Source organism: Lagopus leucura, unplaced genomic scaffold (genome assembly GCF_019238085.1).
Source record: "Lagopus leucura isolate 7727_CA_CO unplaced genomic scaffold, USGS_WTPT01 Super-Scaffold_100004, whole genome shotgun sequence".
In the NCBI taxonomy this organism is placed as follows: domain Eukaryota; kingdom Metazoa; phylum Chordata; class Aves; order Galliformes; family Phasianidae; genus Lagopus; species Lagopus leucura.
This window is the reverse complement of record NW_024962264.1, coordinates 53383654-53409450: the sequence shown is the minus strand read 5'-3', so window position 1 is coordinate 53409450 and position 25797 is coordinate 53383654. Positions and strand designations below refer to the sequence as shown.

The window sequence follows — 25797 nt, the reverse complement described above, 5'->3', positions numbered from 1 at the left end:
ACATGATGGGCAGTGAAAGCAACTGCCCAAGGTACATACACAAACTGATATATATTATATATATATATAGATAGATAGATAATTATATATTATATATATAATATGATATATATATTATATATATGCCCCTGTGAGAAACACATGCTGAGCATTTATTTTTCAGTATTACACAACTGAGAAAGAAAACATTCTTGGCAGTAGCTCAGGTGGAGCTCAGCATGTGTTCCTGTGCTCAGTTCTGGACACGTCAGGAGAACAGAGGCAAGAGAGAGGTCAGAGAAAAGCAATAAGACAGATCTGAGATCTGAAGAACTTTTGTGGAAAGAGCAGATGAATTAAATGAGTGTAATGGATGACACATCAACCGAAGCTGCACATGATAAAAAATCTACACATCTTTGAAAGGTACAAACACTGGGGGCCAGACAGGAGGAGGAGGACAGAAAAGAGGTGGTGTGAAGTGTGCTAATGGGAGAAATAAAGAGAAAGTAAGAACATAAAATGAATATCAATTTTAAAAAATTACCTTTTAGCTATGGAATAGTTTTTCAGTGGCAGAGCAGAAAGCTGTTATTTGTGACATATTAATCTAGAATTGACAAAGCACTGAAACATGCAGTCACGTACAGCCCTAGACTGGCCTGGAGACAGACTGGATGACATAACTTTTCCATCTGTAACATCGATTACACTCTGCTGTGGGGTTTGTCTTTGAAAGATGGTGCTCAGCAGTACACAAATCTATGGGGAAATGGGGAAGTATAACAGATAAATGGTTTCATTCATATTTTTCTAGAAATTATGCGCTCTTGTGTAGGTTTGGAGCAATATTTTCAAACACATTCCCTCTCAGGCAACTGGATAAAAAGTCAACGCAAACTGCTCTGAAATTAATCTCCTGGAGACCTCTGTAAGATCTCAGTGTATGTGTTGTATATTGAAATGAACAAACACACACCAAACCGTGCTTAAAGGAAAAGCTAACTCTACCCATTTCTCACCTGCAGTTCCAGAGAGTTCCACACTTAAGGTTTGTTCAATAGTCTTGTTCTCAAATGGGGAACCCTTGGGATCACTGGAAGACAGGGCACATTTATAAAAACAAGCTGAAATGGAGTTGCTGTAGCCAAAATGTATTAGATTCCCCTCCCTTTTATAAATGTTTGCACTTTTTACTACTTACTTTGGAGACTCAGGCGTCAACGGAAGTGATAAACTTGTTGGTTTGGCTAAGGGGAAAAAAGAAAACGATTATGGAATATTTAAGCACTCCATAACATATACCAAAAAGTTGTCTTTTATTTTTGTGATGGAAACCCCTATTAGTCAGTTAGGGCTGGGTTCTGATTGTTCAATAGCCATTTCTGTATACTTCGGATAAATGGGGAGTCACATCCTCATTCCTTAGCACTGGCACAAAAAGGGTAACTAAATTTCAACAATGATTTACAGCAATTACTGCACCTCTGAAATACAGCACATAGCACAAATGCCAAGAACCTTTCAGAAGAAGAGTGGTACATGTTAAAAATCGATGAAGAAATCCACAGGATGCACCATGAAAATTTTATTTTCTCCTAGATTTAATTTAGAATACACTCTACATTTTATTTGGAAACAAGAGCAGCAGAATAACTACAAACTAACAGAACGTTATGAATATTCAGTTAATTTTACTTCTACAGTATACAATTTTATATGTAGCACTGAGAATAGGTTGTTTTATGAGGCTGGAGTGCAACTTGCTATAGTCCAAATTTCTGCAAATTATCCTGCAAACTATGACAAGCCATGGATTCACTCACAGATGGTTAAAAATGGGGCTGACGCTCTCAGCACTACAATCCCAACATACACAAAAAAACAAAGCTCTAGCTATAAAAATACAAGTCTTTGTAGCTTTTATTCATGCAAGCTTGTATTTTCCCAAAGCAAGCCAAGAACTAGAATACTGCAATACAACTAAGATTCTTCTAATTGCCAGAAAAAACGTTCAAAATTAAAAATAATATTACTTGCAAATTTTACTTTTCAGAAGTTAGATTGATGCTTAAATGCAGAGAGCATTGTACCAAGAAAAACAGCAGGGGATCTCTTCTGCAAATTAATTACTTAAGACAAAATGTTCCCCTTGAACACTTCTGCACTGCAGATCTTTTGTCCAGAGTGTCACTACTGCGTATTTCGCATTCATTCCAGGCTTGGAGCTCCCATCGACATTAAAGGATTTTATATGCAAATTGATTACTTTTATAAGCTCTAGAGCATTCCTGGAGTAATATTACATTTTTAAAAAATTAACTCAATTCTCAAGAGCTGCATATTGTTCCTCCTCCTCCCCATCTGAAAGTAAGAAATGGAAACTCAGGTGTTCACCTTAGGTTCACCTTCCTCAGAATTCACTGCCAAAGTGAGGAAATGCACCAAAACGGCTTAAGTGTCTGATCCAGCACCGCCAGCCATTTGTGCATAAAAAAGATTTCCATAAGACCATCTGTAAGATGACACAACTTCGCAAGTACTTTATACACAACTAGGATACTAATGTTTGTGACTGTTGCCAGCGCCTACCTTGAGGTAAAACTGGCTAAAAAGAACAGACCTTACCAAAAGGCTCAGGAAGAAAGTCTGTACAAACAAATGCTCCTACTGTTTTTCAGAGAACAAAAACTACATACACTTACCCAGCTTGGCCTTTCTATGAAAGCTGAATGTGTAAGAGTTATTTAAGCTTCTAAAAAGTCTCCTTCTAGCTCTCATATAGAGAGGCAGATCCAAATAAATAGATGTATAAAATCTGAAACACTACGACACAGCACCCAAGCATCATCTCACACTCCTCTGTATTCGCTTAGGCAGATATTGTTTAGCCCTCTCACTGAGAAATTCATATACCAAAACATCATTAATTTTTCTTATTGTTAGGCACGGGCTTGACCAAACAGGATTCCATCCTCATTTACAGCCACTGACACTGTAAATGTTTAGCCAATACCATTTTCCACGGTGACTGTTTATTCAATTTTTAAGGTCTATCATAGTGTGTTTTATTTGTATTTAAAAGAGTTCACATGAAGTTGCTTGTTTCTGTAAATTGAAAACATTCAGGTTCAAAATAACTAAATTTCCTCATGGGCAAATTTCAGTGTAAAACCACAGATGATCTTTGGCATGAACGGGTTTGTGGACATTCCCATGGGTTTGCAATATGTTTGCAACAATAACCCTAAAGGAAAATATCATTTTACTTCTCTTTCGTGAGCTTTCCCTAACTTTGAAAGAAAATATTAGGGCCTGATTATCTTTTAAAACAGAAGGAGACAATATTTTTAGTTTTGATTAAATGTATAAAGAAATGACTGTACATCCGTGAACAGCACTCAAATCTGCAAGGTCAGTTCTGCACAAAAAGTCTGTCCAAGCTGAAAGCATTATATTCTTGTACTTGTATTATATGCACATTCATTGACACTGAAGTCATATATGAGTGTGAGACAAATTTGATGAAAAAACATTTCAGAAGTCTGTAAATAAAACTGCAGGAAAAGGAAAAGGAAAACTTGCAGGAAAACTCAGAAAAAGAGAATAATTTCTCTCTGCCTGTAATTTCACCTGCAATATCACAGAAGACACTGTCATTTGTTAATCACTGGTGAGTTGGCTGCATGTCCTTTTAGGACTTTCCTAACTTCTCCCTTTACACTGTTGTCACAACCCACTTTATTTTGTTTCTTTGCATAAAATCTGTACAATTTGGGAAAAAATGCAGCTCTGATCCAACAGCAAGATTTTGTAATCAGTAATTATGTACATGTGTACACACACCTGTGTATAACATACACGTGTGTATAAGATATCTTACATGTGATATGCACCTAGCAGTGTTAGTAAAGCACTGGGCTGTGTCTGGCAGGCCTATGCCTGCTTCCACAACCCTTGCAGTACAAGATCCAGGTTTGAGATGAATGCTTCAATCAGGATTTTGCTCTGAAGCAGTCTGCTGAGATTAGCCAGAAGGAGTGGCAGTTGGCATTCAAGAAGCTCTAGGGGCAGCTGGATTTCTTTCTTACAAGAAACACTGTTCAGAGAATTTGAAACCACAATGGAGAAAGCTATACGATAGATGTCAGAACACACTGCTGTGAGCAGGGCAATTAGTGATGGGGAGGAAAGATAATTTTGTTAAGTTTGCTTATACCTCCTAACAAAGAGTGAAAGAATAGACTTGATGGAGGCTGAAAAAGCAGGGAGAAGTGAGAAGAGGAGGAAAAAATACATATGCAGTTCAGAATTCTCACTTTACAAACTCCAAGGCAACATGTAGTGTGTTATATACTGATCTCTGTTGCAGCTGGATGACTTCCATCGGCTTCAGAGGAGTCATCCAGGATTTGCACCAATGTTACCGAGATAAGTATTCGGCTTTTTCAATTCCAGACAAGTATATCCATAGATGTATTTTAAAGCAAGAGTAACTTTAAATAAGCTCCCTTTGGGCTCATAAGCTTTTACAGTTCTTCTTTATCTTGGGAAAACAGGCAGGAGAGGAGTGGAGCAAAAGAGGAGCCTCTAAGTTCTTGCTTCTCTGTCACTGAAGCAAGTAATATAGCCCAGTTCTTTACGCATTGGAGGGTATTAAAAGTCAACACAAGTGTTTAGGTTTGGCCATAAAGAATCTAAAGAGAGAGAAAGATCGGGATGGTTGCTAAACTTCCAACTATTTGCAAAATAAAATTACAAACCAGCATTCCTACTTTAACAGGAATGACACATTTATTGCTTATTCTGTAGCAGTGAGAACGCTATTTATTGTCTCTTAAGGACGATGTGGCAGGTTAACAATGCTTTCGGTTTTACACTGGCAAAAAGAAAGAAGCTCACTAATGAACCAGCCTGCCCAGCTTGTTTAGGGGTATAATGATTTCTTAGTGGTACAGTACTCTGTGAATAAATACCTCCAACTCGCTTGATATACTGACATGTAGCATTTGTTAACTTTTTTTTTTCTTCTGAGGTTCCTTTTCTGAGATTGAGGGCAACAGAGACAGGATTTAAACTTCAAAAGTTAAACCTGGCTAATTCTAACTTCATTATACTGTTTTAAAACTCTCTCTGTACAGAAGAAAGAGATGCTGGGTTTACAATAATAACCCAAGGAACAGAAGAGGTATGAGGGTATTCACAAGCATTGTATCTCAGCTTCCCTCCAAAACCAAAACTATGCTCTGTGCTCCTGCACCTACCTTGCAGGTGATTTGTCTGAGACTGCAGATGGGGCTTCCTTTTGGAGGTGCATTTCTCTTTGCTGCTGTTCCTGTTCTCTGCTGGTTTGTTCTGAGGAGGGTCATCATTCGTAGTCAGATATTTGAGAAGTTCAGAGCAGGGACGTCTTTGTGGCTTCTGTTGTTGACAAATGCTCTTCGCTTTATTGCTCCACGAATTCTCAGTCTTAAAAACAGAGCATTAAGAAAAAAAGAAAAAAAAAGAAAAAAAAAAAGCTAAAATTAGTGAACTGAACCTTATCAGAATGGATATAGGTTTTCTAAAGAGATGAGACTTTCAATGAAGTGTTCAGTCTAAGTGTACTAGATCTATGAGCTGTGAATAATTGTTTGCAGAACAAGAAAAGAAAATTACATTGAAATTCCTAAATGACATTTATGCAGCTTTTTTATTTCATTCCTCCAACATTTCAATGTTCCTACTCAGCAACATGTAACTAACAAGACCCTACAGCGCCTTTACTGTGAACAAAAAAATAAGCTGGTTTAAACCTTAATTTGCTGCTGATTGCTTGAGCCCAGTATTCACAACTCTCTTAAGTACCCCTAAATGCTCCGTTTTCAGTTACAGTGAATGGCAAGACAAACATTGTTTAATACTGCCTGCTAACAGAATTATGTCAGAGACACCATTCTTTCCAATTAATGGCTGATATACATCTTTTGCCAAAAATCCAGTGCCATTTTTCTTAGCCCAGACAGCTGGTAAAATGGCAGTCTTGCATCCTGGAGTCACTCATAAACAACACCAGACCATCAACAAATTTTATTGCACCCCCTACTACTGTGTGTATCAATAAAGTAGGCAAGAGTAACAGACGGTGGGACTACAGCTGAACTCTGCCAAGAGAAAAAGCAAAAATGAAATATTCAGAGCATAAAGGAGCTCAGGTGATTTTCTGGAACCCAGTCTATAATCTGTTCACATTTTTTGAAGCAGTTGCTGGATAGTAGGCAGATTAATACCACACATACAGATCTACTGCTTACTTGATTGCTGAAAGCATAAAAGACATGTTACATTTTTTCTTTCTCTTTTTCCCCCATTATTACAAAGATTAAATTTGTACCTTAACAACCACAGGGCTCGTCCTGATCCTGTGATTTGTATTTGCATGGTTTTGTGTGCTGAGACCACTGCATTCATTGTAATTTAGCTGAGTGTTGGCTGGAGCCAGCAAGAGCTTCTTGAGCTACAAACACATAGAGAAAAGGAGGTGGAAGGAAAAAAGTAAAGTTATGCATCTTTATGGATTAAAATTACCTGTCTAAATTTTTTGTATCGTTGCTTGAAACTAGCTACTACAATTTCAGCAAGTAAAGTGCATTAAAACAGAAGGAAGGGCTCAATACTCCCCAGAGCAAACAGATTCTATTTTCTTCTGAGGCTTGGCAACAAACTTCCTTTCTTTCCATTTTACTGCAGTATACTGCAGGGCAAGCAGAAATGGCAGGGGCCTTGGATTTCTAAATCCAAGGCAAAGCAAAATTCTCAGCGATCTGTTCAACAGAACAAGTCTCTGATCTAAACAGAGAAGTTAACTTGAACAGAATAATGGATGCTTGTATCTGACTCTGCTATTGCAGAAGTCAGGGATAAATTACTTTCACCAGAAATAGAATCCTGTCTCAAACTCTCTTTACAGAACAAAATGCGTGTAAGGTTTCATTCACATCCTCACCCAAGATTCAGATTTGCCCTGATTAGTGCTAAGCTGGTGCTTACTGGTCAAATGAGCGTTAAAGGCACAAAATTAGCCCTGCAGTGCGCCAGACTCAATGGGCATTTCTTTACAGATCACCAAAGTAAAGTCTAAACATATACAGCAAAGAGCCTCAAGAAATGTAACGCGAATTAAAAAATATTCTCCTGACTTATTTGAACAGAATAATAAGCAAAAGTGTCAGTCATTAGCAAAAGAAATTAAAAAATAATCTCTTCAATCTACTTTTTAGTAGATTCCTTTATTAGTCATGTTATGATTGATTGGTGTGTTTTCTTCCCCACTTAAGTTTCAGTTCTTTACTTGATTTTCCTTTTCAGCCTATGTGAAAAGTCCAGACCTTACTGTGACTACATCATACCCATGCAGTGGGTAGCCAGAGACACATCCAGTTCCTGTTAAACAGTAGGAAGGGTTCTTACTAGAGACGGCTCTTCTGCCTCCTGGGGCGGCGGGGTGCCGTCGGGCATCGGGGAAGGGCTGGCGTCATGTTCATTGGTCACATCTCCATCTGTCAGTGCATCAAATGAAGGCAATCCATCCTCATCCACAGGGATGCTGTCCAGTGTCTCAGTGAGAACTGCTAGCAAGTTTGCCTCATTCTCTTCATCTATTTTCTGTGTGAAGACCAAAAAAAAAGAGTGGAACCAGGTGAGAACACGAAAGAATGAAACAGTGACTCTGTATGTGAAAAAGCAGTCAAAACATTATTAAATATTGCCTTGAAACCTTAACCTGCAACAGCGTCTCAGGAGATGCAATTAAGTGCAAGAAAATTATCCAGCTCTGCATTTAAGAGAAATCTCTTTGCATTTGCAGTGTATTGCTCTGCTTTACTTTTCCTCCGCGATTCTCTCAATGCAGCATTAACACTAACAGATAATCAGGCAGGGATTGCATTACAGGATGTGCCGAGGCTACTGGCACCTAACGATGGTGTCAGCCCAGGCTGTCTCTTTCTTTCTCCTTTGAACACTGAACAACAGTTAATTGACCTGACAAAATTACAAGAATCACAGAATAAGACAGCTAATCAGAAGGCCAAAATGAATTAACAGAGAAATCTGGCAAACCTTGTTCATGTACGTAGCCCAGCCTGAGAGAGACAAGATCTCTCTTCCTTACTTCTGGACACACTTGCTCCAAAAACAAGGGAAAAACTTCTAACTCCTGAACATTTTGGCATTACACTAGCAAGCAAGACTCAGAATCACAGAACTGTAGGGGTTGGAAGGGACCTCTAGAGATCATCGAGACCAACCCCCCTGCCAAAGCAGGTTCCCTACAGCAGGTTGCACAGGTAGGCATCCAGGCGAGACTTGAACATCTCCAGAGAAGGAGACTCCACAACCCCCCTGGGCAGCCTGTTTCAGTGCTCCGTCACCCTCACCGTAAAGAAGTTCTTGCGCACGTTCGTTCAAAACTCACACTCTAAATGGCAGATTCTGGGTTTCTTTTAAATGAATATGTTAAGCAGTTGCCTTTCAAGTTCTCTTTTTGAATTACGTAGTTTGAGTGCTCAATGCAGCTATTGTATGCATTTATCTAATTCCAACTGCAATTATAAAAAGTAGATTAATCCCTAATCAGATGTGGCTGTAATGTTGAATTATACTAGATATCTTATTTCAGAAACAAGACTTCTTTCTGTCAAATTGAGTAAATTTAAATACCTCCCAATTTTTTTAATGAAATATAGTCCCAGCTGTGTATTAAGGTAAAGATTTTTTGGAGTACTAATTGTTCTGAGGAATAGAATTGTGTAAAAATCATTATATTTATTCTTCAAAAAGAGCGGAAATTGATCTTGACAGATCAATTATCTGGGACTTTTAGGCTGATCCTCACGCCATTAAAATGAACAAAAAGCCTTTCCCTGATTCCAGAGATCTGAACCAAATGCAAGGCCACCAGTTTGGAGCTTTTCCACACACTTCACAGTGGCTCATCACACCCTGGGTTCACACTACAAAGAGATTTCAGCGAAGTTCAGATCACACATTTGAGAAGTGAACTAGCAAGGCATATACGAGACAAATAAAAGCTCACCCTTTTGTAAAAAGTAGTGTTAGAAAAGTCAACATCAAAACACTGCCAGTAACACCTCAGAACAGAGAAAAAAAATCAGGTGAATCTGCGTGTCCCCTCACTACGACTTTTTCTGCAATACAGCATCGTCCACCAGACTCTAAGGAGAGATGAGCATCAACCGCACAGACAATTCCTCCTGCCAGGCTGCTCTGCCAAATCGCACCTCATGGGTTCCTGCAGACAAACTCTGTGTTCTCGTTAGAAAGCTGTGGCAGAGCACAGACTGCTCCGGTGCTTACAGCATTGTCCCCAGAAACGAATAAACACTCATGCACAGCTAATGCTAAGGAGAAGCATTTTCTTAAAAGGCCAAAAGGGGCCTGACCACTGAGAAAAAGAGCCTAAGTCTATACATCTAGTAATTTCCATCATACCACACAGAAACATGCACAGCGCCATGACAATTCAGATGCTTTACTCCAGTGCTAGAATAGAGGGTACGGAAATAACCAGAGGGAAGCCACTTTGCGAATAAAACTTGCTCCAAATCCAGCTCTTCACAGCCACTTTTTGAGAAGAGGGACATTATCGGTATCACTTTCAGAAAAGTGTAAGAAGAGGTTATCAGGCAAAAAAGCACTTTGCAGGGTAATGAAGTATAATGGTATGGTTTTTGGGCTTCTCCAGGCAGGGTGCATCCTCTTCCGCTGCTGGCCCATGGCACTTTGGGGGGTACTGGCTGACCCTGCAGCAGAAATGTCTCCAGCAAGACCAGCTGGGAGGGTGCCCTCTGCCCTTCTGCTGAGTGCTTCAGCACACAGAGCCAACAACAGAGCTCCAAGTGATGCTATTTCTAACTGGGAATGCCTTCTTCAATAATAGCATGACAGAAGAAACCCTGATATTTGCTGTTAGCTGCTTAGCTCTCGTGCTTTAAACAGACATTCAAGTGCACTGACATTCAAGAACAGAAAGTTGAGTGGACACTGGTCCTCATCACAGCAATTTCAATTAGTTTTGTACAAGTTTCAACATTCAAACACCCCAGAGAAAGGAAAGGATGTGACAAAGAGGACTCTGTTAAACAATTAATGTCAGTTTCCATTATTGCTTCAGTCCCAATTTACAGAGCAAATAAATCAAAGTCACCACAGATGAAGCACACTAGCTGGCTAACACATGTCTATTCACAAATGACATGGCAGCAGGAACACATTAGTCAGGAAAATGACATTGCAAGATAACCTTTTAAAGGTTTAACTATGCAATTGCTCCTAATTGTCCTAAATTAGTGTTTATAAAGAAATACATTTATTAGGTACAGCAGAAACGGGGCTGAGGGGAGATGCAAAGTGGGATGGTTGGGTACATCACTGTCTGAGTAATAATCACTGAAGCAGCAACTTTCTGCTCTGCTCTCACAGCCTGAGTCTTGGTGTTGACAGCACTGGGGAGAAGCAACACTGTGGCCAAATGCAGGATATTTCACAGTTTCAGCACTGTCATCTATGAAGTCCACATTCCAGACTGCCATCCAACTTACTCACTAAACATCCAACACAAGTAGGGTTGGAAATTATTTGCTAAATCTAAAGAAGCAGCTGTTAAGTAGTTAGGCCTCCTGAAGGAACTACAGCACATAACAAAATGGGGTGGAAGACAATATCAAAAGTAAAACCATATGGCAAATATTTCTTAATGACTGCATCTTACAAAGCAATGGAACTCTTTAATGTAGAAGCAGTCATGCATCACTTCTCAACTACATGAACTTCTTAAACCCTTGGTGGTTGGTTTTAAGATAAAGGCATCGGGGACATAGGATTTTTCTGATCCCTGTATATTTCCACTTTGCTGAATCAGGCAAGGAACCTGAGGCACTAAATGCATGTGCTTGAGCATGAGTTTCTAGCACATCTGGTACAATAGGTACATTCTGAAGAAAAGTAAGATTGGGCATTTATGTACCAGAGAACACAAGAGGGAAAGCTGCCTAACATAGCAAATTGCCAGAACACCAGCTGACCCTCAAAGATGAGCTATTGAGGTGTCCAAATACCACAGAAAGTTTCTAACTGTATTTTTACATGTTTTGCTCTAATTCTTTTGTATTTCTACAGCACTAAAAATAATTTCATCTGAAAACACTTTATTAGTTGTGCAACAATCTTATTCTAATTGGTTTCTGCCTTCAGTAAAATGTCTCCAGATATAGTGTCTTTTTGGCCAGTGAGAAGATCTAAGAAATGAGGCAATAATTTACCCACACAAAAGTATTTAAATCCTCTACCCCTGATAATTCGTTCTCCTTTGCTTACTCTTCCCTTTGATGGAGCTGGGTTCACCTGGTGGTTAGTGATTCATGCCTGCAATACCAGTTGTTGGCATGTGGAAAGGTATAGCATCGCGACTCGGACACCTTGTCTTTCAGAGACATCACTACGGGGAACATACATTGAGCAACGCTGCAATTTTTCCTTTTTTTTTTTTTTTGTCCTTAAAAAAGTCCTGCAAAATTTCAGAACATCCATCCTTACCATCACCAATCCCTCCCTGAAGTCAGTACACACGGTTTCTTGCTCAGGACTCTGCTGTAGCTGATCTACAGTCAGCATAGGCACACTGATTCACTTCAGAAAAGGGTCTAGATCATTATTCTGAAAATCTTTTTATCAAATGCATCTCCTGCCTTTCATTTTCAGTTACTACAAGGACAGCTTTTGCTTACTCTATCGCAAGGAAAGAAATCAGTTAGTGAATGAGGAAGATGCCCTAAATTTTCTTCATCGATGATGTGAATGATGTGAAGGTCCTTCTTGATTCACACTGAAAGACTGAGACCTAAGCTGTGCTATTCATCCACAGCCCTGAGCTTGGGGCAGTGGCAGCTTGCCACGTCTTTGTGAAGAGCCCAGGAAACTTCAGGCCTAATCCACAGCTGGCAGAAGCTATCATGACTCTAGCAGTCAGCTCTGTGAGCAATTCAGAGAAGCCAGGTGGGTACCTGAACTCACAAGGGATCACCACTTCAGCAGACCAACTCATTTCTCCTCGGTAGCCTAAGATCTATTCATAGCATAATTAACAAAGAAAATAAGAGATTTTCCCCCAGCTGAAAATATCCGCATGATCTAAAAATATCAGTACATTATGGCACTATTTGCAAAAGCACAAAAATGACTAGCGAGTCCATCTGGGGTTTCCAACAGGATTTAATTCCTTCCAGACACGTATTAGAATAAGCTTGTCCTTAAGACTCACAATACCAAGAAAAATGAAGGGTTTGGTCGTTCTCACACATCAGGACACAGAGGCACCAAAAAGCTCACCATCATCACCCCAAAGTGCATGGTAGGGGCAGATGGTGTTTCAGCCTCAGTCCCACAAATCAACCTTTGCCACCCAAGGATGAGGAGCCACAAGCTGGATAGAAGCCCAGGAGAAGTCGGAGGGAAGGGATCAGGAAACAAGTGAATGTGTTCCAGCTGAAAGAACATGAGGGCTGAGGCCAGGGACTGCTGGTGGAAAGCATCACACCCCAACCCAGAGAAGAAGAACCAGTGGTAGAAGAGGAATCATGTGCTCTACTCTACCTGCTCACAATCAGCCCTGTGCCATTATATAATTTGAATTTTAACTTTTATTTTATTGCTCAGCTTCTTTGCAAATCTTTAGGCATCCTGCACTGTCTTACAGAAAAAAAAATAAAAATAAAAAACACATGATACATTTGCATTAAAACAGTTTTCCAAGGTCTGTTAGTCTGGTCCCCATGAGACATTCCCATAATTGAAATGCTTAAGTCCAGAGCTATCAATTATCTTTAAAAACAAAATGGAGTCCCACTAGGAAAAAATTACAGCCAAGTTTCTTTATATGTAGTAGAAATGTGGGGATTAATTATCACCACCCCTGTGCAAATGCCTTCAGGGTATGGGAAAGAAACAAGAGATCACTTCTTGAAGGAGACAGCTGTACTTGTGCTCCTCACATCACCTGTAGACAAAATTCACTTGAACTGAGAGATCACATTCTGACTTGAGCAGTCTCACTGCCCAATACAGGGACCACGTATGTATTGCATCTGTCTGACATACCATATCCCCACATCCTATTATTGATGCAGAAGCCTCACTGCAGCTGGGTGCACTTGGGTTTCTGGGGACAGTGTACTCATCTTAAGCAATATGCCCCTGTGCATTACTTGCCATCCCACTCTCCCCAAATGCTGTTAAACAAGTAGTGCAATTATACATAGCACAGGTGCTGCAATGCCTGGCTATCAGAGCTGGGAACCTGGATGGGACACCAGACCCACATCAGACTCACAAAAGTGCCTTGTCATCCATGCTGCAATAGAAACTGAAGGCTGCCTAGCACAGCAGTCACAACCTTGCTCTGACAGCCAGCAGTGCCAGCAAGGGGTTTCGCTGTGGTTTTGCAGGTATGGTTCACAACGGCAGCCACCCCTATCAGCCCATAGGGTGCACAACCACAGAAAACACACTCAGTGAAACTCTGTTCCACTTGTTTTCAAAGTGTGGGGATTTTCCAAGCAAAAGGCAGTATTCACACAAAAAGTAACAGTACAAAAATAACTATACTTATTATTATCCATGTACTCAATACGGTATATTTTTGTGGTCTCAGAAACTTCTCATGTTTATTCCTGGTATCTGAACTTGGGTTATTTTCTGTCTGAAAAGGCATGGACCTGACACTGAAAGACTTTTGTCAAGCATCTGGAATTAAAGCAAAACCACTTCAAGCCACAGTGCACACTATTTGCACATAGGGTTTTCTTTAAGATCTTGCCCCGATCACCTGAAGCAATGCTGCTATAGCTCCTGTAAGATAGACTATCTTTTCAGGTGAAAAATCTAACCTTTTTGCTATAAACTAAACATGTCAGTTTAAAAGAGCCTACTAAATATTCTTCCAGCACAAAGTCACTTGTTTTATTGCTTCTAACGAGTTGTTGCAGTTCAGATGTTTCCATTACAGCCTGGCAATTAAGCTTCTAATAAACTGAAGAGCTACTAATTGACTTATTCATCTCCCAAACTGAGGATCCAGCTAGCAACCTGTAACGCATTTTGCATCTTCTGACCAAAATTCATTCACATTTTGCAAGCCATTTCAATTTCATTTGTGTAAACTGCACCTTTCCTTTCTGTGATAGTAATCTTTGATTCTGGAGAAAAGACAAAACAAAAATTCATCCAAGAGTAAGCTTTCATGCTGCAGATGTGTTAGCGGGACCAATGATAAGATATTGCTGTGCTCAAATCAGTGCACTGGTGGCAGACCCAATATCAAAAATTTATGGTAATTGAAACCACAGAATCTTTGGAAATGCAGTCAATTTGACTCAGTATCAAAAGGTCACTCTATTCAATTTATGCTTGATGCTGAGCACAATATAGAGAAAACACCTGAAAGCAAATGATCTTATCAGCAGTTTGGGCCTCAGCATTTACTGACTACATAGGCTAATTTGCTGATTACTAAATAAATGCATTACCTATGTTCTGTACTGGTTTATCTCACAGAGGGGCTTCTTCCCTTGCGCAGAACTTGGCTCTGTGAAAGCACTCACGGTGCTGAGAACAGACCGCATCTCTGTGACTCTGGGACACACAGGTGCCACACAGCACTGCTGTACCAATGTCCTCCCAGTGCCATGCTTCTTACCATGGTCCCTGAGTGCTCCACATTGATGGGTGGGGAGCTGTAGAGGAAGGAGCAGCCTGGAATGTCTGTAGTAGTGTGGGTGGGAGAGCTGGGGCAGGCCACTCCACTGCAGGGCCACACCACCAAGCCTGTGACACACACCTCCTTCCCCCATCACAGGCATTTGTTCACATCCTAAGGTCCTGACAACACGTGGTGATCATCAGCCACTGTCTAACTCCTACGACCTAGACAGGGCACAGAGTCACAGCCACCAGCCAAGGGTCCCAATCCAGCAGCCCCTGATAAAGAATGGGCATTCGAAAAACAGGGAAGGGGAGAAGGAGAGACGTCTGGGGAGATGGCTGGGGCTTTCCCTGTTGCAGAGTTTTCACTGACAATGTCAGCAGTATTTCAGTCCAAGTATTTCAAGCGCTGCTTGCTCAGATTTATTTACTTATGTGATTTATGGTACATGCCTACACTAATCTCTATGCACCCACATAAAACTTCAACATTCATATAACTTTGTTAGGCAGCATGGCACATTCAGCAGGAAAAAAGAGCCACATTTATTTTCCCATGATTATTTCACACATGTAATTGATGTAAAAACCACTTTTTCCTCTCAGTGACGACAGACATCCCTAAAAAACGCACCTGAGTAGCAGCACAGACCCTGCCTTCAGGAACTACAAAGCGTCCTATTGTCGCCTTTGTTAATTCATTATTTCAGCATTGCATTTGCTTTAGTTTCAATTGTGCTGAATGTGCTAGGACATCTATCACTATTCTTACTTCGTTTTAGAATTATGAGATTCTATACAAATACATTTCAGGGTAAAATTACATACAATCAACCAGAGAAGAGTTTATATGTAATCTTTAATTTTGTTCAATTATGTGGAAGGTCTGTTTTGTGAAAACAGAACACACACACATCCATCTTAAATAGTAAAAGTTCCATCTTAAATAGTAAAATAGACTCTCATATATGGGAAAAGAGGAATTTAGTTTGACTGGCAAATCAGCATTTTGTAAAGTAACAATTTTATTGAAAGCTTTTGATGATGTTTTATGATTTATCGGTGTGTTCAGCTCCGGTGTACCTACCCCTCCCAACCACAAAAGACACTGCAAACAGCAAAACTCCATGCCCACAGGAGGCAAAACGCAGGCTTTGCTTAGGCTTGCAGTATGAAAGGATCAGGACATTGTTAATATGCCTGTGCTTCCTATAAATTCTTATTGTGATCCAACTGGATGGCTGCCATGTGGTCTCATCTCCTACACATTTGTGAGCTGGCTAAAGAGTCTATTGAGGCACAACACAAAAACTTGTTTACAAGGCTGAAGTAGCATTTACTTTAAGTACCCTCCCGTATGTCCCAGCAGAGGTGATAAATGACACACACACCATTTTGGAGGTGGGTCAGCTACAGGAACAAAGACAGGAGATACCCTAAAAAAACTAAGGAAATGATCACAAATAGGAAAAAAAATGTAACTTCAGTTACATGCATTTTATCTTACCAGCCTAAAATAGCTTCAAATACACTTAGAAACTTTGCTACAGCCACCGAGGATACTCTTCATTATGAAACAGATGTATCTGAATTTTCAGTCAGTTTAGCATTTGGATTAGTTTAGAAGTCCCAAAATATCCCTAGCTACGGATTTCCTTGATTTGTCACTATGCGGTAAGACTTAACTGTTTTTTTATCACAATTTTGTGTATGTGAATCAAATCATAAGCCAGAAATTGTGACTTGAAGCCAGAAAACATTAAAAATAAATAAATATCACAGTAAAGCTATCTGTAGCCAAGCCTTCTCTATAGCAAGTCCATGGCTGGCTTGCTCCTAAGTTTGTTGGAACTCACTAGTCTTCACAGATAAAACTGACAAAATCTGGAAAGGTGAAATAAATATGGAGTAAATACTATTTAAAACTACCTTGCCAAATTATGCTAAGACTATCTTGCTCACATACCCTCAGCCAGCCCCGCAGCTACACAGCGCACATGTACAGGTGTGTGTTAGAGTTCCCACAGCTGCTGCCTCTCTTCTGCATTCAGAACTGAATACATAGCTTCTTCTCTGCTACTCCTTTAAAACTGCATGTTCTTGGTCTCCAGTTTGCCATTGAAATGATCTAAAAGAACACATTATTCTCAGGGAGACACTGATGCTAACCAGCCTCTTTATCATCAGATGGAAACAAACCTAGGCATTTTTTGTGCTGCCCCTTTAAAGACTACTCCTAAGAGGCAGCCAGGTCCAGCAGTACCTATCAATGCACTAAATATCATATTAATTAGGCTGTAAGTTCCTTTAGGCAGGGACTATCTTTTTGTTATGTGTTCACACGGTCCCTTTCACACTGGTGTCTTGATTTACAGTCAAGCTTTGAGATGCTGCCACAGCACCTACAATAAATAATTGTATGTACTTCTATTTAATTCTGCTAGTAACCAAAAGAAAAAGAACTTGGGCCCAGATGTTCGGCTGCTGTAAATCAGGGCCTCTCCACAGGTTTTAATGGAGCTCTGTAGATTTACGCTAGCTGAGGATCTGGTCCTCTGCTTGCTGGGTGTGCTGATGCTGAAGTGGGGGCTATACCTCCTGTGTGCTGTGCCAGTACCACCCAGCACTGGGATCAGCAGCACTTCAGTAGGGTGGATGCAGGGGCTGTGGCATCAAGGGAGCTGTGGCCCTGAGCTCTGCACTGCAGTGTCTAAGAGCAGCTTAAACAGAGCCTGGGTGTATCTAACCCTATGATGCAGCCAACACTGTGCTCACATTCACAGCTAGAAACACACTGATATATCTGCTTGTGGCAGGTGCTTTTCAGTTTAAAAGTTATCCCCACTGAAATTTCAACAAGTTACAGCTAGAGCCCATGTAACTCCATGTATGCAGGAGTCTCGTTACAAGAAAGTAAAGGCTTTTTAAGCACAGAGCACACGTAGTCCCAGGAATAAAAAAACATAAATGGCAGCCATTTGAAGAATGGAGGTGGGTCCTTGTAGGTGACTGACTGCAGTTCCATTAGAGCATTCTGGAAGGCAGAACCTGGTTAGGTGGCGCTCCTGGAGGAGGAACAGACACACAACCTCTGCTCTGAGGATGGGCACTGTCACGGCTGGCAGTGAGCAGAGGAATGTTGCCTCTGTAGTTCTGTAAGCTGTTGCACGCACACTCACCCCACCAGTGAGTGAGCATGGTGAGGAAAAGCAAAGCAAATGAAGTTGCACTTCATCCTACACATTAGTGAGGGGAAAAAAACCCAAGCCTATAGTATTTCCAGTACAAAAGAGTAATGCATAAGCAAATAATATTTTCACTCAGAGGTGGTGATGCACTGGAACAGGTTGCCCAAGGAGGCTGTGGATGCCCCATCTCTGGAGGCATTCAAGGCCAGGCTGGATGTGGCTCTGGGCAGCCTGGTCTGGTGGCTGGTGACCCTGCACATGGCAGAGGGGTTGAAAGTGGATGATCGTTATAGTCCTTTTCAACCCATTCTGTAATGCTATGAATATTGCAAAGTTTTCTATCCTGTAAGCCTGTCAGACTGCCAGACAGTATTTCACAGCAGCCCAGGGTCCCATTTGCTGTTTCCGCAGCAAAGGCGGCACCAGGCTCGAACCCACCTGGCATTGGGTTCTCCCATGGATTGCACTACCACAAACCAAAATAACCCACTGAAGTTTAAGACAGGACAGAGTAAGTGCAAGTGAGAAGCAACTCAGGATCTTTATGTTTGCCCTTTTGTCCCCAGGAAAAACGAAATCCATTTCTTCTCCTTCAGACACGTCGATATAACAGGCCAGGCTGCGAGGGTTTGGCTTCACCATTGGCAGTGCAGTGATGTTTATTTCCATTAGGCTGGGTCTATAAAACCCTCCTTTTATTTCTGCGCTTCCACAATTTCAAAACAGCAAGCCTGACATTCTGCTCTCTGACAAGCCACGCTGAATACTGGGATGCTTGAAAAATCTATACGAAGAAAGCTCTTAAGACAAGAGAGGCTGAGCATTCTTGCCACAAATGGCTTGTTTGAGCTATCTCTCTTCCTCATGTTCGGCGGAAATCAGACAGCTTATTGGCTTAGCTTGTTAGGCCAGGTTAAAGGGATGCGATGCTGAAAGGCTCTTACAGAAGCTTACCCTTGGACTAAAAATAGCAGGCACTAGAGAATTATCTTAAATACTACCAAACTTGTTCTGCGCTGTGAATGCAGATAACTGTAATATGTTTCCATTTTTGGTAGTTTTACAGCTTTTTAAAGTTATGCTTGCTTTAGCTGACTATTTAATTAGTTTCTGATTCTATTTGCCACTTTTTCCTCTCAAAGATATAGCCTGAGGGGTACTTTGCCTATGAATCCTTTGTATTTAGCAGTGTTGCTATTGTTAACATCTAATGAGCTGTTGGATTTGCCAAACACTCAGTATAGGTACAAACGCTTCTTTGAAATATAAATGTTTAACACATAGCAAATAGCAAATCAAAAGATACTCCAATGCTGCATCCTCACTCTCACTGCATATCTCATCAAAAGGGAATAAAAATAAAAATCTGCTTTATTGCGTTTAATTCTGAAATTCCAAACTGCATATCTGAATGAGATATTTTTAGCTCACAGAGCAGGCCTTTAGAAGAAAACTGAATGTTATTTGGTATTGTAAGAGGACTCATATCAGCAAGGCTCCATGGTCCAACATGCTGTCCTGCCAGCCAGACTGTGGAGCTGTTAATAACCCACCTTGGGTAAGGCCAATTTCTAGAGACAAATGCTGTGCAAGGTCAAGCTAAAACCCAACTCTGCAACCCAACTGAAGCTTCTTCCCCTGTTAGGCAGATATCTCATCTGACTGCTGTGGAGCTAGCAGAGCTTGTCCTCTTAGACACCATCTTTCTTTGACTCTCGCAAGGTGAGAAATGTTTTTGCTCTTAAGTAGTGGAGGAATTCTCAGAATCCCTCACTACACATATACCTGGTGCCTTTATAAGCTAAAGCATAGTGGCATAACCTAGCCACATGTCTTGCAACTGCCATTAGAGCCCTCCATACATCTTCATTTGGGAAGCAAGTTTTCTCTTTGAGTCAGGAGTTGAGTTCACAGCCTCTCTGTCAAATAAATGCTGGGCTGCTGAGCAAGCCCTGCCTCAAAAACATTTCAGCCATCTATTCCTCAACCCTGTCTTCCCTAGTCAGGCAGTACAAAAAATACTCTGCCTTCATTATTGTGATTAACATTACTATCCATCTCCCACAGTTTCAAATTTCTACTGCTTTAGCATTACTCTGGCACTACCAAGACAACAGTGCTGTTGCAGACTCCAGCCACATCATAAGGGAAAGGATCTGCACAAAGAATTTACAGTTTAAGCAGACAAGACGAAGAAGGGAGGATTTGAACCCTCGCTTTATAGCAGGGGATTTGATGCACAGAGAGAAATCAATTCCTCCATGTCACAGGAAGCCCATGGGCACCCCAGTCTGAATGGATACAACAGAACACAGGGAGTCACACGGATCTCCCATCCTGGAGATGCCTGGATGAATAGTAGTAGTATATTCAGAACAGCAGCACGTTGCAGAGGAGCGAAGTTTGAGCCAGTGGGAAGAAGCATGGTCACAACTGAGTTCAGAAGAAAGCATTTGGAATGTATGGCTTAATGTGGTCAGCTGGAGCCAACTCTCAGAACACAGGAGGCTATAATAAAACAGTAACTCACAGCAAGTGCCTTGGAAAGACTAAGGGTTCACAAAACATATTGTTTAACTGGAGTATTCAGTTTTCTCCTTGCATAAATTCCTTTGGAAAGATAAAAATATATATTAAAAAAATAATTTATTAATGTCTGACCACGTTCCAGACAGAAAAAGATTAAAAAAAAAATAAATGAGAGAGAGAGAGAGAAAGAGAGAGAGAGAGAAATCACTACTGCATTGCTGCTCACTTTTTATTTAATACTTTACTTGATTTCTTTTGCTAGTGAAGCTACTTCTGCTCTTTCTGGCTACAGTTTTAATAGCTCAAGCTCAGAGATCTGCTGTTAGGATCCTGCTGAGCTGAAGTAACATTCAGAGACATAGCACTTGTCTGTGGACTTCCCTATGTAAGATCATCACCCACCACAGCCTGCAAAGGTCGTTAAAAAGCCCATAGAAGTCAGACAACAGCAGTGGAGGAAGAAAGTGTCTTTGGCACAGGATCAGGGATAAAATACTTTCACAAGGGTATTTGTGGGATATCAGGCCAAGTGAATTGGAGTTAGTATGAGGAATTATGCCATTAACACCAGCAACAGATTAAGTCCTGATGATTTTCCTTGTGTATAAGGTGGAAGAAGACAGGGTAGATATTGTGTGTTTATTGAAGCGAGATAAGATATAATCTAACCAAATCATGGAATGCAATTTGGGAAGATATTCAAAGAGTTATAGAGTCTGAATTAGCAGGTTTGTTTTATACCTATTGGTGCAATTATGTCCTGATGCAAAACAATTATTGGATTCCAGAAAGGAGAACATCAAGTGAAGTGGCCCTAATCCTTCATTAGCTGAGTAGCACTTGGGGCCAGGAAAGACACCTGCACATACCCAAGAGTAGAAATCAAGAAGTAGGAGGCAGACATCTCCAAGAATTTTGGAGTGTCCAAATTTGGCACAGGGAGATGCATTTTCTCTGTACACAATTCAGATGGCTTCAAACATTTACATAGCTATATTTTGTAGGGTCTCTTTCTAGTTCTATGAGCCTTTTGACTCCTTTGCTATTGAAAATAAACCTGTTATACCACACTATTGTTCTTACACCTTCCTCGCACAGTTATTTGGATAAGGCCTTTTCCATGAGAATAGTTTGGCAGCCAAAGTTAAAAAAGATGCCATTCTACAACAGAACAAAGCATTTCTAATAAAAATTGAAGCCATGCAAAATTTGACCGAGATCTCATCTTAAGGCATCTCAGGAGAACCTCAGCTAATTCGTGTATGGTTCCTATGTTAAATGCAGTAGTTTGCAATGAAATCTGCTTTTAGTTTTTGAGGTCAGACAAACTCCTCTCTCATATTTGACTCTCTGGGGTTAAAAATGATGAGGATTAATAAGGAGTAATGTGGACTACCTCCAAATTCTCACATTTTCATAAGGATTTCTTTTTTTTTTTTTTTTTTTTTTTTTTTTTTTTTTCCATTTGGGAATACACCAGTATGGTTAGTCAGGGATTTGAAATAACAGTGGATAATGAGTCTTGGTCAAAAACAACTAGAGAATACAACGCAGTTCTGGACGATACATTCAAGGAATTTCTTTATGAGGGCTCTTTCAAAGACTGATTTGGGGGAAGAATTGGGAAAACCTAACCATTCTGTTGAAAGGAATGGAAGGGCAATGAGTACTACTGTAGGATCTTTTTTTTGCTGACTCAGTGAAGACACATTTGTCATTCAAAGCCAAATTAGAAAAGGGCATGGATCATGCTACATAGATGCCCAGTCTCAGTTATCAGGCAGGTACAGGCAGCTTCCAACACATCTACCTCCAAGTGCATCTAAAAAAAAGGCAATCTCTTTTGGTGGATGTGGACAGAATGTCTTTGTCAAAATTTCAGTTTGAGCAAATATCGCAAAGCGGTTTAGCACGGGGAGGATTTGTTCCTGCAGAAATTGACACAAATTCCTTTAGGACAGGGGCAGCCACCCCAACTGCACAGCTCGGATTGCCAGGAGATAGAATTAGGGAAACTGGAAGATAACACTGTGGCCTAATGTAAACTCTTAAATCTGCTGTAAACAGAGTGGTAACATTGGCACGCAATAAAACTGGTATCTGTCATTGCACTTCCACAAGCAGGTGTAGGAAAGGACAAGAAACATGAGTGGATTTTTGCTCATCTCTATGCATTCTGATCAGGAAAAAAAGTATGCTGAGAGAAGCTATGGTAAATAGCTGACATTGTATTAATGGAGGGCAAGCTGGAATGATTGCATAGTGGAGAACAATGTGAGGTCAATTGCAAAGGTTGAGTTCAGGTTCCTGTTAAACAAGTGGCGCAACCTGGAAACGCAAACTTGAGAAGGCAACATTCCTGGACTTTTCAAGTTGGACTGACAGAACAGTTTAGCATGCACAGGAACTGCTTTCTAAAAGCCTTCTGACATTCCTGCTGGGTCAGGCCACATCTTCAAGAACACACACACACAGAAAAAAGAATTGGCCTTCTGTGGCCTATGAGCTGTAATCATCAGCTTTACTACATCATTCCCTCCACCATTTTCCCTGTGTTCTTTCAGGACTCGCTTGTTCCCACTCAGAAGAAAGCCTGAGAGAACCACTAATACAGAGCAAGAACTAATAAATCCACCCAGAACATCAGTCAGCTCTATGCAGAGACACGTTTTTGGTCCTCTAAGAGCTAATCCTGATTTGTGTGTATAAGCAACATATCAGTGCTAACAAGCCATTTCTGCCTAGTTAAAAAGGGAGCAGAGAATCATTCCAATACCAGCATTTTTCAGCTGATGAAAACTAGTCTTTTTTTTTCCCCCTTCATTGTTATTAGGTCTGGAGATAAACAAGTCTCTATGATGGGATGTACTAGCTAAGGCAGCTTTTCTACAGGTTTGCTAATTACGTCGATGCAGACAGCATCTCCTAGCTGGGCTGAATGTAAGAACTTTATACCCAGAAAAGAATATGGTCCTGATCACAATCAAGAAATCTGGTATAGCAACTACTAAATGACCATCTGAAAGCAGTGCAATTAATCTTAGTTTATGGGATATAATTTTCAGGAGAGTTAGATATCTATGACTAGTTTAAAAAGTAAATGCACAAAGAAGTAATGTGCCACCAGAATTGTAACAAAAAAGATTGCATGGAAAGTTATGCATTATGGATGATTTAGCAATATCATAGATAGCAAAGGCTCCAGCAAAAAGAGTGAAATCATCCCTGCCTTCACATTTGTTGGCGGAATTTTAACAAGGGGCTCCTGGGAGCTCTTGGGGGCTCCTCCATGGCTCAACAGACAAATTAACTCATCAAAAGGAAGTTAGGGATGATTAACTAACAAGAGCCCCCTCCAGCCCATAACTGGCACATGGTTATTTCACCCAGATGGTGTTCACCTATGTGAAACTGGTAATGACAGTTTCAGATCAGATTTACAGAAAAACAGAGATAATAAGGTGCTGCAAGAGTGACACGATAGGAGTTATTGGTCTGTGATGCTCTAGACTGTGCCAGAGGCAGCAGAGCTGTTTTGTAATGTTAGGCTCTGTTTTGTAATGCTATCCTCTCTGCCCGAGAGATTTCCTGCTGTAAATGGGAGACTCAGTCTCCAGAGAAGTATTTGACCTGACCCTTCCTATACGAGAGCGGGATCAACAGCAAGGAAAATGACAAGAGATAGCAACACTCCCCTCACATACAAGCCAGAACAGTTTGACACCTTTTTTCTGAAAAATGGATGAATGCCTTTGTAGCATTAAGGACTGTGAAATATTTTCTTATGCCTTAGGAAAAAAACCTAAGTTTTTCTGGCTCTTCTCCCGATGCAATTGAGGTGACAATTTGTAAGATTTTGCCTAGTATCTTCATACAAGTATGAAGAGTGCTTGTTGGGCTTTTAAGGACAGATAATACAGCAAATAAAATTCACATCAGTCCCAATGGAGAGAAATGTAAGCACAAAACCAGAAAGAGAATTCCATTAAAAAAAAAAAAAAAAAAAAAAAAAGCATACATTTTCACAAATATGTAGAGATAAATGCCTACAGCTCCTTTTGAAGGTGCCCAGAGGGTCAAATGTCTTACAGGGCACAACCAATCAGATCACAGAATCATAGAATGGCTTTGGTTGGAAGGGACTTCAAGGATCATCAAGCTCCAACCCCTGTGCCACAAGCAGGACCACCAACCTTCATACCTGATACTAGAGCAGGCTGCCCAGGGCCCCATCCAATCTGACACCTCCAGGGATGGCACATACACAATCTCTCTGGGCAGCCTGTTCCAGCACGTTACCGCTATGTCTGTAAAACCCTCTGACATCCCAGTGTCAGTAAGCATGTACTAAAATTTTTGTATGTTAAAATAATTACTTCTTACTGCAAAAAACAATTGCATTTTTATGCATTTAAATAAACGCTCTCCTGAAGAGGCACAAGGTCCTCCTCCCTTGTTCTCCAGCCTGTACAGTGGATCACATGATATCCAGGTGCTGCTAGTTAACTAACATGTATTTTAAAAAGTCCTTTTAAAACTCACATCATATCTGATTTTCACAGAAGGTCACTGACTGCGCTGTGGAAGCACACAGACCTACAACATTCTCACCAAAGCCAAAATCCCAGTGGGAAGTCTCACTTCCATCACATTAATTACCTCCTTCCTCGACTGCAGATCCCGAATTGCTGTCACTCCTTAAATAGCAACCTGGGAGAACAACAACTGGTTTTCACTTTTTTTTCCCCACAAAGGTTTAGAGAATTTTCAAAAGCAATTTTGAGTTCCCTTCAGGAGATAGGACCATGCATGAGGAAATGCCCATTACTTCCTCTAGCAGCTCATAGGGAAGGATATTCCTCTCATCACCCCCATCTTCTAGATACCTGTTATCACCACTTCCTTGAAATTAATCTCTTGGGTCAGAAACAAATTTGTCACCCAATTTCTCTATTTTCAGGCAAGTGCATCTCCTGTAGGAGAGATTTGCAGCCCACCAAGCTACTTGATGGACCACTGCTCTGAACCCCTCTGAGGATTTAATACCTCTGAGCACTCAAGGAGCAGCTGTGACAACAGATAGAAGTATGGAGGAGTAGGAAACTTTCTGCCTGTTTGCCACCTATAACCTTGTAACGTGATTGGAAGGGCCAATCCTCCTAAACTTTATCTGATGAGCTAGATGGCTGTAAGCAGTTCAGGCAACTCAAAGCTGCCATAAATTAACAACTCTACCACTGGAAGCCAACACTGCAGTTCCTAATAGAAAATGCTCCGCTCTTCTGGCATCCTCTTAGCCATTAGGCATACCACTATGGGACCAGCACTCTGTTGTGTTACTTAC

At 40.7% G+C, this 25797-nt stretch overlaps 1 protein-coding gene across 3 annotated transcripts in view; it reads right to left on the bottom strand.

The window, feature by feature from the left end:
• PPARGC1A (PPARG coactivator 1 alpha) overlaps positions 1 to 25797 on the bottom strand; it is an 85314-nt gene that overhangs the window by 25430 nt on the left and 34087 nt on the right. For all 3 annotated transcript variants that reach the window (XM_042871127.1, XM_042871125.1, XM_042871126.1), the window contains exons 3-7: positions 7429 to 7623; positions 6353 to 6475; positions 5244 to 5448; positions 1184 to 1229; positions 1002 to 1075 (exon numbers count right to left, since the gene is read on the bottom strand). In XM_042871127.1, the coding sequence (XP_042727061.1) occupies positions 1002 to 1075; positions 1184 to 1229; positions 5244 to 5448; positions 6353 to 6475; positions 7429 to 7476 (496 nt within the window). In that variant the 5' untranslated portion in view covers positions 7477 to 7623. The remainder of the gene's footprint in view (positions 1 to 1001; positions 1076 to 1183; positions 1230 to 5243; positions 5449 to 6352; positions 6476 to 7428; positions 7624 to 25797) is intronic.